This window comes from Magallana gigas, chromosome 1 (assembly GCF_963853765.1).
Source record: "Magallana gigas chromosome 1, xbMagGiga1.1, whole genome shotgun sequence".
Taxonomy (NCBI): Eukaryota; Metazoa; Mollusca; class Bivalvia; order Ostreida; family Ostreidae; genus Magallana; species Magallana gigas.
Window position 1 is genome coordinate 48,950,505 of NC_088853.1, and position 12,096 is coordinate 48,962,600.

The window sequence follows — 12,096 nt, forward strand, 5'->3', positions numbered from 1 at the left end:
AAGGCTTCCCGATGGATTTTACAGCGATGTGTAGAAAGTCACTTGTCTGTTCTTCATGCGATATGACATCATAATTAACTTTGACGTCACGATCTGCATTCCTGTCGATAGTTCCCAGGGAATGTATCTCAACGTTAAAAGTGAATTACATCAAACCACTATAAAACCGCATGTTTCCTTTACATATATGCTGCCGTTAATGCTGGACGTACAGAATTCATTCATATTAAAAACCAGTATCAAATAATCGGCAGTTGTAAAGCTTCGTTATAAGTAAAAGACAATTTATAAACTAGTGGTTTGGAGACTCTCCCTGCTACGTGTAAACAACTGAATGAAGAAATTTTAATGCATGTAAAACCAGCTTGGCGCAGGTGAAAGATCAACATAATTTTAGAATATTTTACGTAAAATTGGTAGAGAATATAAGTACCAATGTGAATCGTGCTACGGAAACCTACGGATTAACCCCAATTTTTTGTAAATCGCTTTTGATTAGTAAAATGTGCATTATTTTGATGATTTTCTGGAATGTTTCAACAATATCTTCGATAAACGAAATATCTATTTCCTTCCCAAGCAAGAACTTCAAAGTATATGACTTAACATAGGATTTTTCTTAAAAATATGTTTGATTTAATGTCATTAATCACCTGCGCCGATGCGATTTAAAAAGATCATTTGCAATACTAGGATTCGCCCGTCACGTGATTACAAAGAACATATGACGTCACAAAATACATCAAAAAAAATGTTTAACATCGGTGTCAATAAATGTAACATAGATTTTAAGAAATACTCCTGGTCAAAGTATTTTTGCGATGATTCAAATAATATCGTTTTCAAGTCGTATTTTAGCATCGGGACGCCTTAACATTGCTGCGTTGTCTATGCCATAAACACATCGAAGGCTTACATGAACCTTTATCGGTAAAAAAAAATGTAGTGTTTACCTTTGTTACACATAGATCCTCTATATCCCGGGACACAGCTATTGCAGGTCCCATCCACAATGTCACAATCTCCATTCTCACAGTTTTCTGGGCAGGGTGTGGAGCAGTTCTCTCCGTAATACCCTAATTTCAGACAACCTATGAAAAAAAAATGAAACATATAACTCAACATATAACTCAACATATTAGACCGACTTAATGGTTATGGTTATAATTTTTGATTTTCACACAAAAAAATGATGATTCCTAAATATGAATGGTCTTAATAGTACAAGTGTTATATTATATTATATTACATTATATTTCATTATAGTTCATTATATTATATTATCTTCATTACATCATGATAATATATAATATGTTAACGTTAAGATTTTTTTAAAGGAGTTAAAGCTTTGTGTGTTTTATCTGAACTAAATTTTAAGCATCTCCTAGTTGGACTAAATGGAGCTGGAATATTTTTATTACATGAATGCTGTTAAATAATCATACCATTAAACGTTGGCCATGCAACCGTTGTCTTGTTCTTAAATTCATCTCTTGCTGAATAAAAAAATTAATACGCTAATAACATTTACAGGTAGATATCCATATTTTTTCTCATGGTTTGGAGATATAATGTTACGCATGCACAAAAGATACTGAATAAGTTAACATAAATTGAATTTATGAAATGAACGTACATTCAACACAAAGGTCTCCTTGAAAGCCGGAAGCACATCCACGAGGACACTGACCCGTTACGTGGTTACATTTTTCTCCGTACAGATAGATACAATGTCCACATGTCTTTGAGCAATTAGGTCCATACGTGTTGTTGTTGCAAACTGACATTACAAGTAAAAAAAAAACGAATATCAAACTTCGTTTACTAACTTCAAACAAAAGGCTCATGGGCCACATCGCTCACCTGAGCAACAATAGGCATGCAGAAAATACGCTTAATGGATTTATAATAAAAATATGTGGACAATGTGGAATATTACGTGTAGATCCTGTATAAATAAAAGTCCACCCCCACCCCCTCCCCATGTTCTTGTGTTTATGATCCAGTCCCAGATGATTTTATAGTCATATTATGTTGAGCATTGCAGTACTCAAAAAGATTTTGAACAATTGTTTATAAACAGGATATAAACCTACAACACACTCTGAACCCCTTGTGGGGCCCAAGAATCATCCAGGGGCTAAAGTCTAAAGAATTTTAAAGAATCAGCAATGCTTGCATATAAGTAAATCCATACATGATAACGTTTCAGTTTTTGTGAATAAGTAAAATGCTTTCCTTTGTACAACTAGATCCCCAATGTGGCCCCAACCTACTCCTCAAAATTTTGATTTTTACGAATTTGAATCCACACTATGTGAAGTTGCTTTCACTTAAGTAACAGCTTTTCTAGGCAAATGGTTTTTTTTTTAGAAGATTTTAAGATTTTTCTTCAGATATTCCTACGTAAAAAATTGCCCCCCCCCCCCCCTTGTGACCCAATCCTACCCCCGGGGTCATGATTTGAACAAACTAGAATCTACAGAACCTGACAATGCTTCCACTTAAGTAACAGCTTTTCTTGTTGATAAGTTACTGAGAACAAGATTTTAAAAGACTGTTCACTATATGCTCCTATGTAAAAATTTGACCCCCTATTGTGGCTCAATCAAACCCCCATGGGTCCTGATTTTCACAACTTTGAATCTACACTACCTGAGAATGCTTTCACATAAGTTTCAGCTTTCGTGGGTGATTGGTTTCTGAGAAGAAGGTTTTCAAAGATTTTCTCTATATATTCCTATGTAAAATCCGACCCCCCCCCCCCATTTGTTGTCCCACCCTACCCCTGGGGGTCATGATTTTCACAATTTCAAATCTACAATACCTGAGAATGCCTCCATATAAGTTTCAGCTTTCCTGACCAAATGGTTCTTGAGAAAAAGATTTTTTTAAAATTACTCAATATATTCCTATGTAAAATTCGACCCTCTCCCCCATTGTGGCCCCATCCTACCCCCAGGGTTCATGCCTTTCACAACCTTGAATTTACTCTACCTGAGGATGCTTCCACACAAGTTTCATCTTTTCTGGCTAAATGGTTCTTGAGAAGGAGATTTTTAAAGATTTCTCAAAAAATTTCAATAATTCCTAATTATCTCCCTTTGTAAAAGGGTGTGGTTCTTAATTTTCACTCTGAATCTCCTTTGCCCAAGGGTGCATTGTGCCAAGTTTGGTTGAAATTGGCCCAGCGGTTCTGGAGAAGATGTTGAAAATGTGAAAAGTTTACGCCAGATGGACGGACGGACTGACGACGGACAAAATGTGATCAGAATAGCTCACTTGAGCTTTCAGCTCAGGTGAGCTAAACAGTCCGAGCTTTATCGGGTACAATATCTCAAAGTATCATTTCTGGAATCATTGATAAAACTTTGAAACTGGATGAACATTAAGGAGACAGTGATGGAACAAATATTTACAGTTTTTATCACTTAAAAAATGACAATATCACATCGTATCATATTTTATTTACAAGGTCAGATTCCGATTATTTATCAAATAATGCTCAAAGTTAATAGGATATAGCTTTAAGTGAGTAGATTTTAAATAGATATGGGCTAATAAGAATTTCATGTAATTTCCTAAAATCAACCTTTTGTTTATGTTTATTTTACTATGAAATTTAAATTTCTAATTCTCTCCTCATATATTTGGAATTCTTATTTAAAAAAAAAAAATACACGTCGTGTAAAATTTAGATAAGGAAAGAAAGTTTAAAAGAGAAGTTTAGTGGAAAAAAAATATGCAAAAGGAGACCGCTTTATCATTAAAAAAAATGTAGTGTTTACCTTTGTTACACATTGATCCTTTATATCCCGGAACACAGCTAATGCAGGTCCCATCCACAATGTCACAATATCCATTCTCACAGTTTTCTGGGCAGGGTGTGGAGCAGTTCTCTCCGTAATACCCTACTTTCAGACAACCTATGAAAAAAAAATGAAACATATAACTCAACATATAACTAAACATATTAGACCGACTTAATGGTTGTGGTAATATTTTTTGATTTTCACACAAAAAACTGATGATTCCTAAATATATATGGTCTTAATAGTACAATTATTGTATTAAATTATATTATATTTAATATATATTATATTATATTATATTATATTTCATTATTTTTATTACATCATGATAATATATAATATGTTAAAGTTAAGATTTTTTTAAAGGAGTTAACACTTTGTGTGTTTTACCTGAACTAAATCTCCTAGTTGGCATAAATGAAGCTGGGATATTGTTATTATATTTTATATTACATGTATGCTGTTAAATAATCATACCATTATACGTTGGCCATGCAACCGTTGTCTTGTTCTTAAATTCATCTATTGCTGAATAAAAAAATGAAATACGCTAATAACATTTACAGGTAGATATCCATATTTTTTCTCATGGTTTGGAGATAAAATGTTACGCATGCACAAAAGATACTGAATAAGTTAACATAGATTGAATTTATGAAATGAACGTACATTCAACACAAAGGTCTCCTTGAAAGCCGGGAGCACATCCACGAGGACACTGACCGGTCACATGGTTACATTTTTCTCCGTACAGGTAGATACAATGTCCACATGTCATAGAGCAATTAGGACCATACGTGTTGTTGTTGCAAACTGACATAACATGTAAAAAAAATGGAATTTCAAACTTCGTTTACTAACTTCAAACAAAAGGCTCATGGGCCACATCGCTCACCTGAGCAACAATAGGCATGATAAAATCCGCTTAATGGATTTATAATAAAATTATGTGGACAATGTGGAATATTACATGTAGATCCTGTATAAATAAATGTCCATCCCCCCCCCAATATTCTTGTGTTTATATCCAGTCCCAGATGATTTTATAGTCATATTATGTTGAGCATTGCAGTTCTCAAAAGATCCTAAAGAATTGTTTATAAACGGGATATAAACCTACAACACACTCTGAACCCCTTGTGAGGCCCAAGAATCGTTCAGGGGCTGAAGTCTAAACAATTTTAAAGAATCAGCAATATGTCAAAATGCTTGCATATAAGTTAAACCATACAAGAAAATATTTCAGTTTTTGTGAATAATTAAAATGCTTTCCTTTGTACAACTAGATTCCCAATGTGGCCCCAACCTACTCCTCAAAATTTTGATTTTTACGAATTTGAATCCACACTATCTGAAGTTGCTTTCACTTAAGTTACAGCTTTTCTAGGCAAATGGTTTTTTTTAGAAGATTTGAAGATTTTTCTTTAGATATTCCTACGTAAAAATTTGCCCCACCCCCGTTCTGATCCCATATCACCCCCGTTGATCATAATTTGAACTTTGAACAAACTAGAATCTACACAACCTGACAATGCTTCCACACACGTTACAGCTTACCTGGTTGATTAGTTTCTGAGAAGATTTTAAAAGACTGTTCCCTATACAGTAGGACACGGTTATAGCGAACACGCTTATAATGAATTGACGCTTACAGCGAAGTGAATTTCATTCCCCAAGTCTCTATTTCATGTTGTAAACTTAACGGATATAACGAATTACGCTTATAACGAAGTTAAAATAGGCCGTCCCTGGGACTTCGTTATAAGCGTGTTTTACTGTATACTCCTATGTAAAACTTTGACCCCCTATTGTGGCCCCATCATACCCCCAGGAGTCATGATTTTCACAACTTTGAATCTACACTACCTGAGAATGCTTTCACATAAGTGTCAGCTTTTGTGGCTGATTGGTTTTTGAGAAGAAGGTTTTTAAAGATTGTATCTATAAATTCCTATGTAAAATCCGACCTCCCCCCATTGTTACCCCACCCTACTCCCAGGGTCATGATTTTTATAATTTTGAATCTAAATTACCTGAGGATGCTATCACATAAGTTTCAGCTTTCCTGACCAAATGGTTCTTAAAAAGGAGATTTTTAAAGATTTCTCAAACATTTTCAATAATTCCTAATTACCTCCCCTTCACTACTGAATTCAAAAATCCACTGATATTCCCAAAAATTGACTGACGTTGTCTGACATCCACTGTACATTGACTGTACCTCACTGTACATTTCACTGACTTCCACTGTACCCCTCTGTACCCCACTGTACATTTCTACTGAACAACACTGTATCCCACTGTACACCACTGTACAGTCCTACTGACTTCCACTGTACCCCACTGTACGCCACTGTACAGGGCACTGACCAGCACTGTACCCCACTGTACGCCACTGTACCGGGCACTGACCATCACTGTACCCCACTGTACGCCACTGTACTATTAATTTGAGAAAAAATCGGATTTTTTATTTATTTTTATTATGCTGTATATAGCATTCACATTATGCATAGATACAACCTGACAGAAGAATGCAACAGGTTGTTAAATTCATTAGTATGTTTTATTTATTAACGTCTATTGTTATTGAATGTTACGATCACAAAATTATGATAATGCCATAGCTATCAGGTGAAAGTTCTGAATTTTACATGTTGAATCTGATTATCAAAAAAGTGCATGTCAATATGTTTATTCTGCAGTCATTGGAAACCCCCCCCCTCTCCCCCCCCCCCCCCCCCCGCCAACCAGCAAGGTACATTGTCATTCCTTATTGATGATATACGACAAGCCCTTGTTTAAATGATCGGGTTCTTAATTCTCTGTGTCTCATGAGTAGCTTTAACCCACTAAAAAAACAGTCAATTAAACACTGAATCCACAACATATATTCATGCTTGTTCGTGTACACATGTCCGTGTATCATGACTGCGCGCTTGACTACACAGGTACATTTTGAAGAAAGCGTGAGAGTTTCTATCTCATATGTTGACTTTTTTCATTAAAATTATATTTAAAAATTCATAGCAAATGTTGGGTTTTAATTTTGCAAAATAACATATAATGCAGAATGCATTTTAAATTTTAAACAGAGAGAGAGAGAGAGAGAGAGAGAGAGAGAGAGAGAGAGAGAGAGAGAGAGAGAGAGAGAGAGAGAGAGAGAGAGAGAGAGATCAGAAATCGATTGGGGTAAGAAATTGATTATCTATTAATCTGCTTCTTTTACATACCGATTATTTTTCTTAAGTCTCGAGTTTATCTCTGCCAACTAACTCCCGGGTTAAAAAAAATCTGCATACTTAAGTCGATAAATAAAATGTAGCACGGATAATACATTCCCCACCCTTTTTTTTCTCATCCACTTGCAAATTGATACCCCTGGCATGTATATCACTTTCTGACTGTATTGTATTGGTATCATATGTAGTCGTAGAAAAGTTCATTATAAAATCTATGCTGGAACTGGTGGTTGTGATGCCGTAGGGGAATTTTAACGTGCTTATTCCTTTCTGACTCCGGGCCTTAATTTTTAGCACTAGTAAATTCATGAGAGATAGAGAGAGAGAGAGAGAGAGAGAGAGAGAGAGAGAGAGAGAGATCAGAAATCGATTGGGGTAAGAAATTGATTGTCTATTAATCTGCTTCTTTTACATACCGATTATTTTTCTTAAAAGTCTCGAGTTTATCTCTGCCAACTAACTCCCGGGTTCCAAAAAAAAAAATCTGCAAACTTTAAGTCGAAAAATAAAATGTAGTACAGATAATACATCCCCCCTTTTTTTCCTCATCCACTTGCAAATTGATACCCCTTGCAGTACTGTGCTATGTCGAAACGATTCATGTTAAGCATGGATATTATGTTAATAAAATTAATGCATTTTTGTTTATTTTTGACCTCGGTGTGGAATAACTATTAAATAGATATAATAAATCCCACTTTTGTAAGCATTACATGCAAGTAGACCTAATTGTAAGTAAATAAAAAAAATCTTTTAAGACAGATTATAAATGATTATGATCCTAAGGCACCCGGCAACCGTAATGGGTTTTTTTAATCAAAAGTGAAAATTCAGATTTTTGTTTTAACAGTGTATTTCCCCGACGTTTACATCTATTTATACCTACGATACAACACATATACACAGGTGGTCAGTTTTCACACCTCGACGCAGTCAGCCGGTCGTGTGTATAGTCTGCGCCTTTTTCTGTTTGTTCCGAGTTTTTCATTGTTCCAAGACAGACAAAAGATTTTTATCTGTAGACATACACAAAGAAGGAGACAATACATCGTCGATATTAAAAATTACTTTTTAGCGTTGACTTTCATTCATTAAGAATTTAAATGACAATCATTCAATAACGAACTTCAATTCAAATTATTTGAATCCATGGACATTATCCCGTAACTAGAAATCATTTGTTATGCCAACATGTACAATTAGCCGCTGTCAACATTACTATACATGTTACCGGTGGTACTTTATTCAAATACTAAAAAATTTGTACGTTAGCATGGAGAGAGAGAGAGAGAGAGAGAGAGAGAGAGAGAGAGAGAGAGAGAGAGAGAAATTATCTTGTTTGCTATGATACAATATATCAGTACAGTATACCAATATACTGGTTTCAGTAAATAAAGATAAAAAAACGAAAAATCAATTTTAAGGCCGAACATTTTTACCGGGTGGTAAATCTCAGGTAAGGGGGGGGGGGCTTAATTTCTAGAGGTGTGAAAGCCTCCGGGGCTGGAAGTCTACCCGCATGGAGTCGTGAACGCTGCTAATCACTATACACAGGATGCAAATATTACACAAGATATAAATGATTAGTCAGAATTGGTCTTTGTATGAATATCTTATTGTTCTAAAGACAACACGAAGCGATTACGTGTCGTCCGGATTTTCTCTAAGTGTGTAAAGCAAAAGTTGGTAAACTACATGTAATTCTGCCCCCCCCCCCCCCCCCAATTTAACTCGGTACATTGTGTTTAGCAATCGACATTGTTTAAGACGTTAATTTTAACAAATATAATTGTGTAAAAAAAACCCACACGATCAGTTAAAATGTTGGATGTAAAGGCAGCCATTATACGATGACAACTAATGGAGTTCGTTCTCAATGGAGTGACGTTTTCGTGCAACAAGTTCCAATTGTCTGTATAACCAGTAAATACAGTGTTTATAGCTCATAAGTTTGTTTTAAAAAGAAAATTTTATACGCATGATTTGGGTTGCATGCTCATTCATCTTCGTGGAATTTATTAGGTCACAAACATTCAACATGATCCAAATATAAATTGCGTATTTCAATTACTGAATAATAAAAATATTTTTCTCATTTATCCGACCTGTACACAATTTACCTATTACGGAAAGAGAAAATAAATATGTTTGCCTATTAATTGAAATGTCGCTTATAATTGAAGAGATGGTAAAATTAAATTGTGATGCAGGGGGTGTTTATGCCTTCCTGACCTTGGTCCATAAAACATTTGGGAAAATAGTTACAACATAAGAGAGAGAGAGAGAGGGGGGGGCGATATATTTTTTTCTTATTAAAACTATGTAACTATATCATGGCAACATTCTTAGCCGTGCAAAAGAAGGTACATGTAGATGTATGACATGTGGTGATAACGAACAGTGTTAAAATTCAAAAGTATATAATTTAAAGTACCGTAACAGAGTGAAATATTATTTGAACAGTGTTCGTTATCACCACATTCCATTTTTAATTTAACACTATACAATGTACTTATTTGATATCAGCGACTGCTGGGGGAGAGGGGAGGATTTATAAATATTTAACATGTTTAGTATCCGACTTTATTTAAATGATAAAAAACGCGTCTAAAATGATGAATATAAAGATAATTTTGTTTATTCATTAATGTTATATTTTTAAAAATACATATTTCAACTGGATTTAATACTCTCAAGACCACATATACCCCTATAAGGTAATTGCATAATATCTTGAACAAGGTGTCAGACTGACAATTTACATGATTGAATATTGCGACACTCACACCTTTTGATCTACTGAAAGTATGTATACTATACACAGACACTGACTCACTGATCTTCCTGTGAAGTAAAACTTCAAAGACATTTTAAAGTCCAGACCAGTTGGTTATCTTCTCTATTTTGAAAAAAAATCAGTATGCTGAGCAATATAGTGGATTTTTTTCTATAAATTGTAATACATTGTTTTAAATTCTCTGAATTTTAAAACTTTAATGTAACATGTAAACTAATATTTATTTGATAATATTGATAAAATTAAATTCATTGTTAACAAAAAACCCAACTAAATATTTAGTTACTAAAACATTCATATTGAAATATATATAAATACTTCCCCCTTTTAATTGGATGAGTTTCTATATTTCGTATGATATTAACTGGATTCTGAGTTTTTAATACATGCACGGATCGGAGAATCGGGGGGGGGGGGGGGGGTCAGAAGATAATTCAATTTTCTAAGCTCCCCGAGAAATCGATGATATCCCTGCCTTTTCCCTGACTGCGCATGTAATTATATATGAACTTAAAGAAATATAAGCCCATTTTTTCTCTTGTAAGCAATAGGAAAGAATAAAAACAAATCCAGATTTTGGTCTCAAATAAAGTAAATATTAAATTCATTGTCCAAACATATTTATAACTTATAAAAACATAGGTACAGTGGATTACAGTGGTGTACAGTGTTTGTCAGTACCCTGTACAGTGGTGTACAGTGGGGTACAGTGCTGGTCAGTGCCCCGTACAGTGGTGTACAGTGAAGTACAGTGCTGGTCAGTGGGTAGGTACTGTGCTGTCCAGTGGAGTACAGTGGAGTACAGTGGCTCTGTACAGTGGGGTACAGTGGGATACAGAGTGGTACAGTAGCTCTGTACAGTGGGTGTACAGTGGATTTACAGTAGGGTACAGTGAATATACAGTAGATGTCAGACAATGTCAGTCAATTTTTGGGAATATCAGTGGATTTTGAATTCAGTAGTGCTTGTAAAAGGGTGTTGTTCTTAATTTTCACTTTGAATCTCCTTTGCCCAAGGGTGCATTGTGTCTAGTTTGGTAAATATTGGCCCAGCGGTTCTGGAGAGGATGTTGAAAATGTTTAAAGTTTACGGACAGACGGACAGACGGACGACAGACAAAATGTGATCAGAATAGCTCACTTGAGCTTTCAACTCATGTGAGCTAAAAAGTCCAAGCTTTATCGGACACAATTTCTCAAAGTATCATTTCTGGAATCATTGAAAAAAGTTTCCAACGGGATGAACATTAAGGAGGCAGTGATGAAACAAATATATGCAGTTTTTATCACTTAAAAAATGACAATATCACATCGTATCATATTTTATTTACAAGGTCAGATTGCAACAATTTATCAAATAATGCTCAAAGTTAATGTGATATAGCTTTAAGTGAGTATATTTTAAATAGATATGGGCTAATCAGAATTTCATGTAACTTTCTTAAGTCAATTTTTCTTTTTTAATTTTACTATGAAATTTAAATTTCTAATTCTTTCATATATTTGGAATTCTTATTTAAAACAAAGAATACACGTCGTGTAAAATTTAGATAAGGAAAGAAAGTTTAATAGAGAGGTTTAGTATTAATTTTTTTTTTTGCAAAAGGAGACCGCTTTGCGTATTCAGGCGAACAGGTTCTTGCGAGCGATCTTCAAAACTCCCTATACTTGTGACACAAATTTTGGTGAGTGCTCGCGAGCACCCACTCTGTTGAACAAGCATCAGAATCATAGAAAATGGATCAACATATCTAAGCTACATACAGGCATACATTCCATCCGGCCTACATTGCATGATCTATGTTCCTCATTGCATGTGTATATTCAATATGTTTCATTCAATTCAATTCATTTTTTAAACATAAGTATTAATAGCCATTAAAACTCATATATTAGCATGCTTTTCTATTTGGCTTTTAAATCGGTTTACTTAATGTACAAAAGATGAACATAATTTGAAATTTAGTAAGAATATAATGAAGTCTATTTGAATTGTATCTACAACTGTGTATGTTCATTCTACATAAGCCTAAATGTACTATTTCATTGTTACCAGTTTTGCATTGTCTCCCGTTATACCCGTCCTCACATCCACTTGGACAAGTACCATTTTTGTAGTCACATTGTTCTTTTTCGTAGCAAGCACCACAGACTTTACTGCAATTCATCCCATATTTGCCTTCACATGCTGTTAAAATCAATGCAAAAAAAGCTTTTATCCAAACAATTTCAAACAAACAGTGAT

General features: G+C 34.5%; 1 protein-coding gene across 1 annotated transcript in view; it reads right to left on the minus strand.

Moving 5' to 3' along the window:
- Window positions 1–12,096, minus strand: part of LOC109621166 (multiple epidermal growth factor-like domains protein 11) — a 131,982-nt gene that overhangs the window by 111,964 nt on the left and 7,922 nt on the right. The window contains exons 6-12 of the mRNA XM_066069305.1: window positions 11,905–12,039; window positions 4,482–4,625; window positions 4,290–4,340; window positions 3,789–3,926; window positions 1,637–1,780; window positions 1,446–1,496; window positions 954–1,091 (exon numbers count right to left, since the gene is read on the minus strand). Coding sequence (XP_065925377.1) covers window positions 954–1,091; window positions 1,446–1,496; window positions 1,637–1,780; window positions 3,789–3,926; window positions 4,290–4,340; window positions 4,482–4,625; window positions 11,905–12,039 — 801 coding nt within the window. The remainder of the gene's footprint in view (window positions 1–953; window positions 1,092–1,445; window positions 1,497–1,636; window positions 1,781–3,788; window positions 3,927–4,289; window positions 4,341–4,481; window positions 4,626–11,904; window positions 12,040–12,096) is intronic.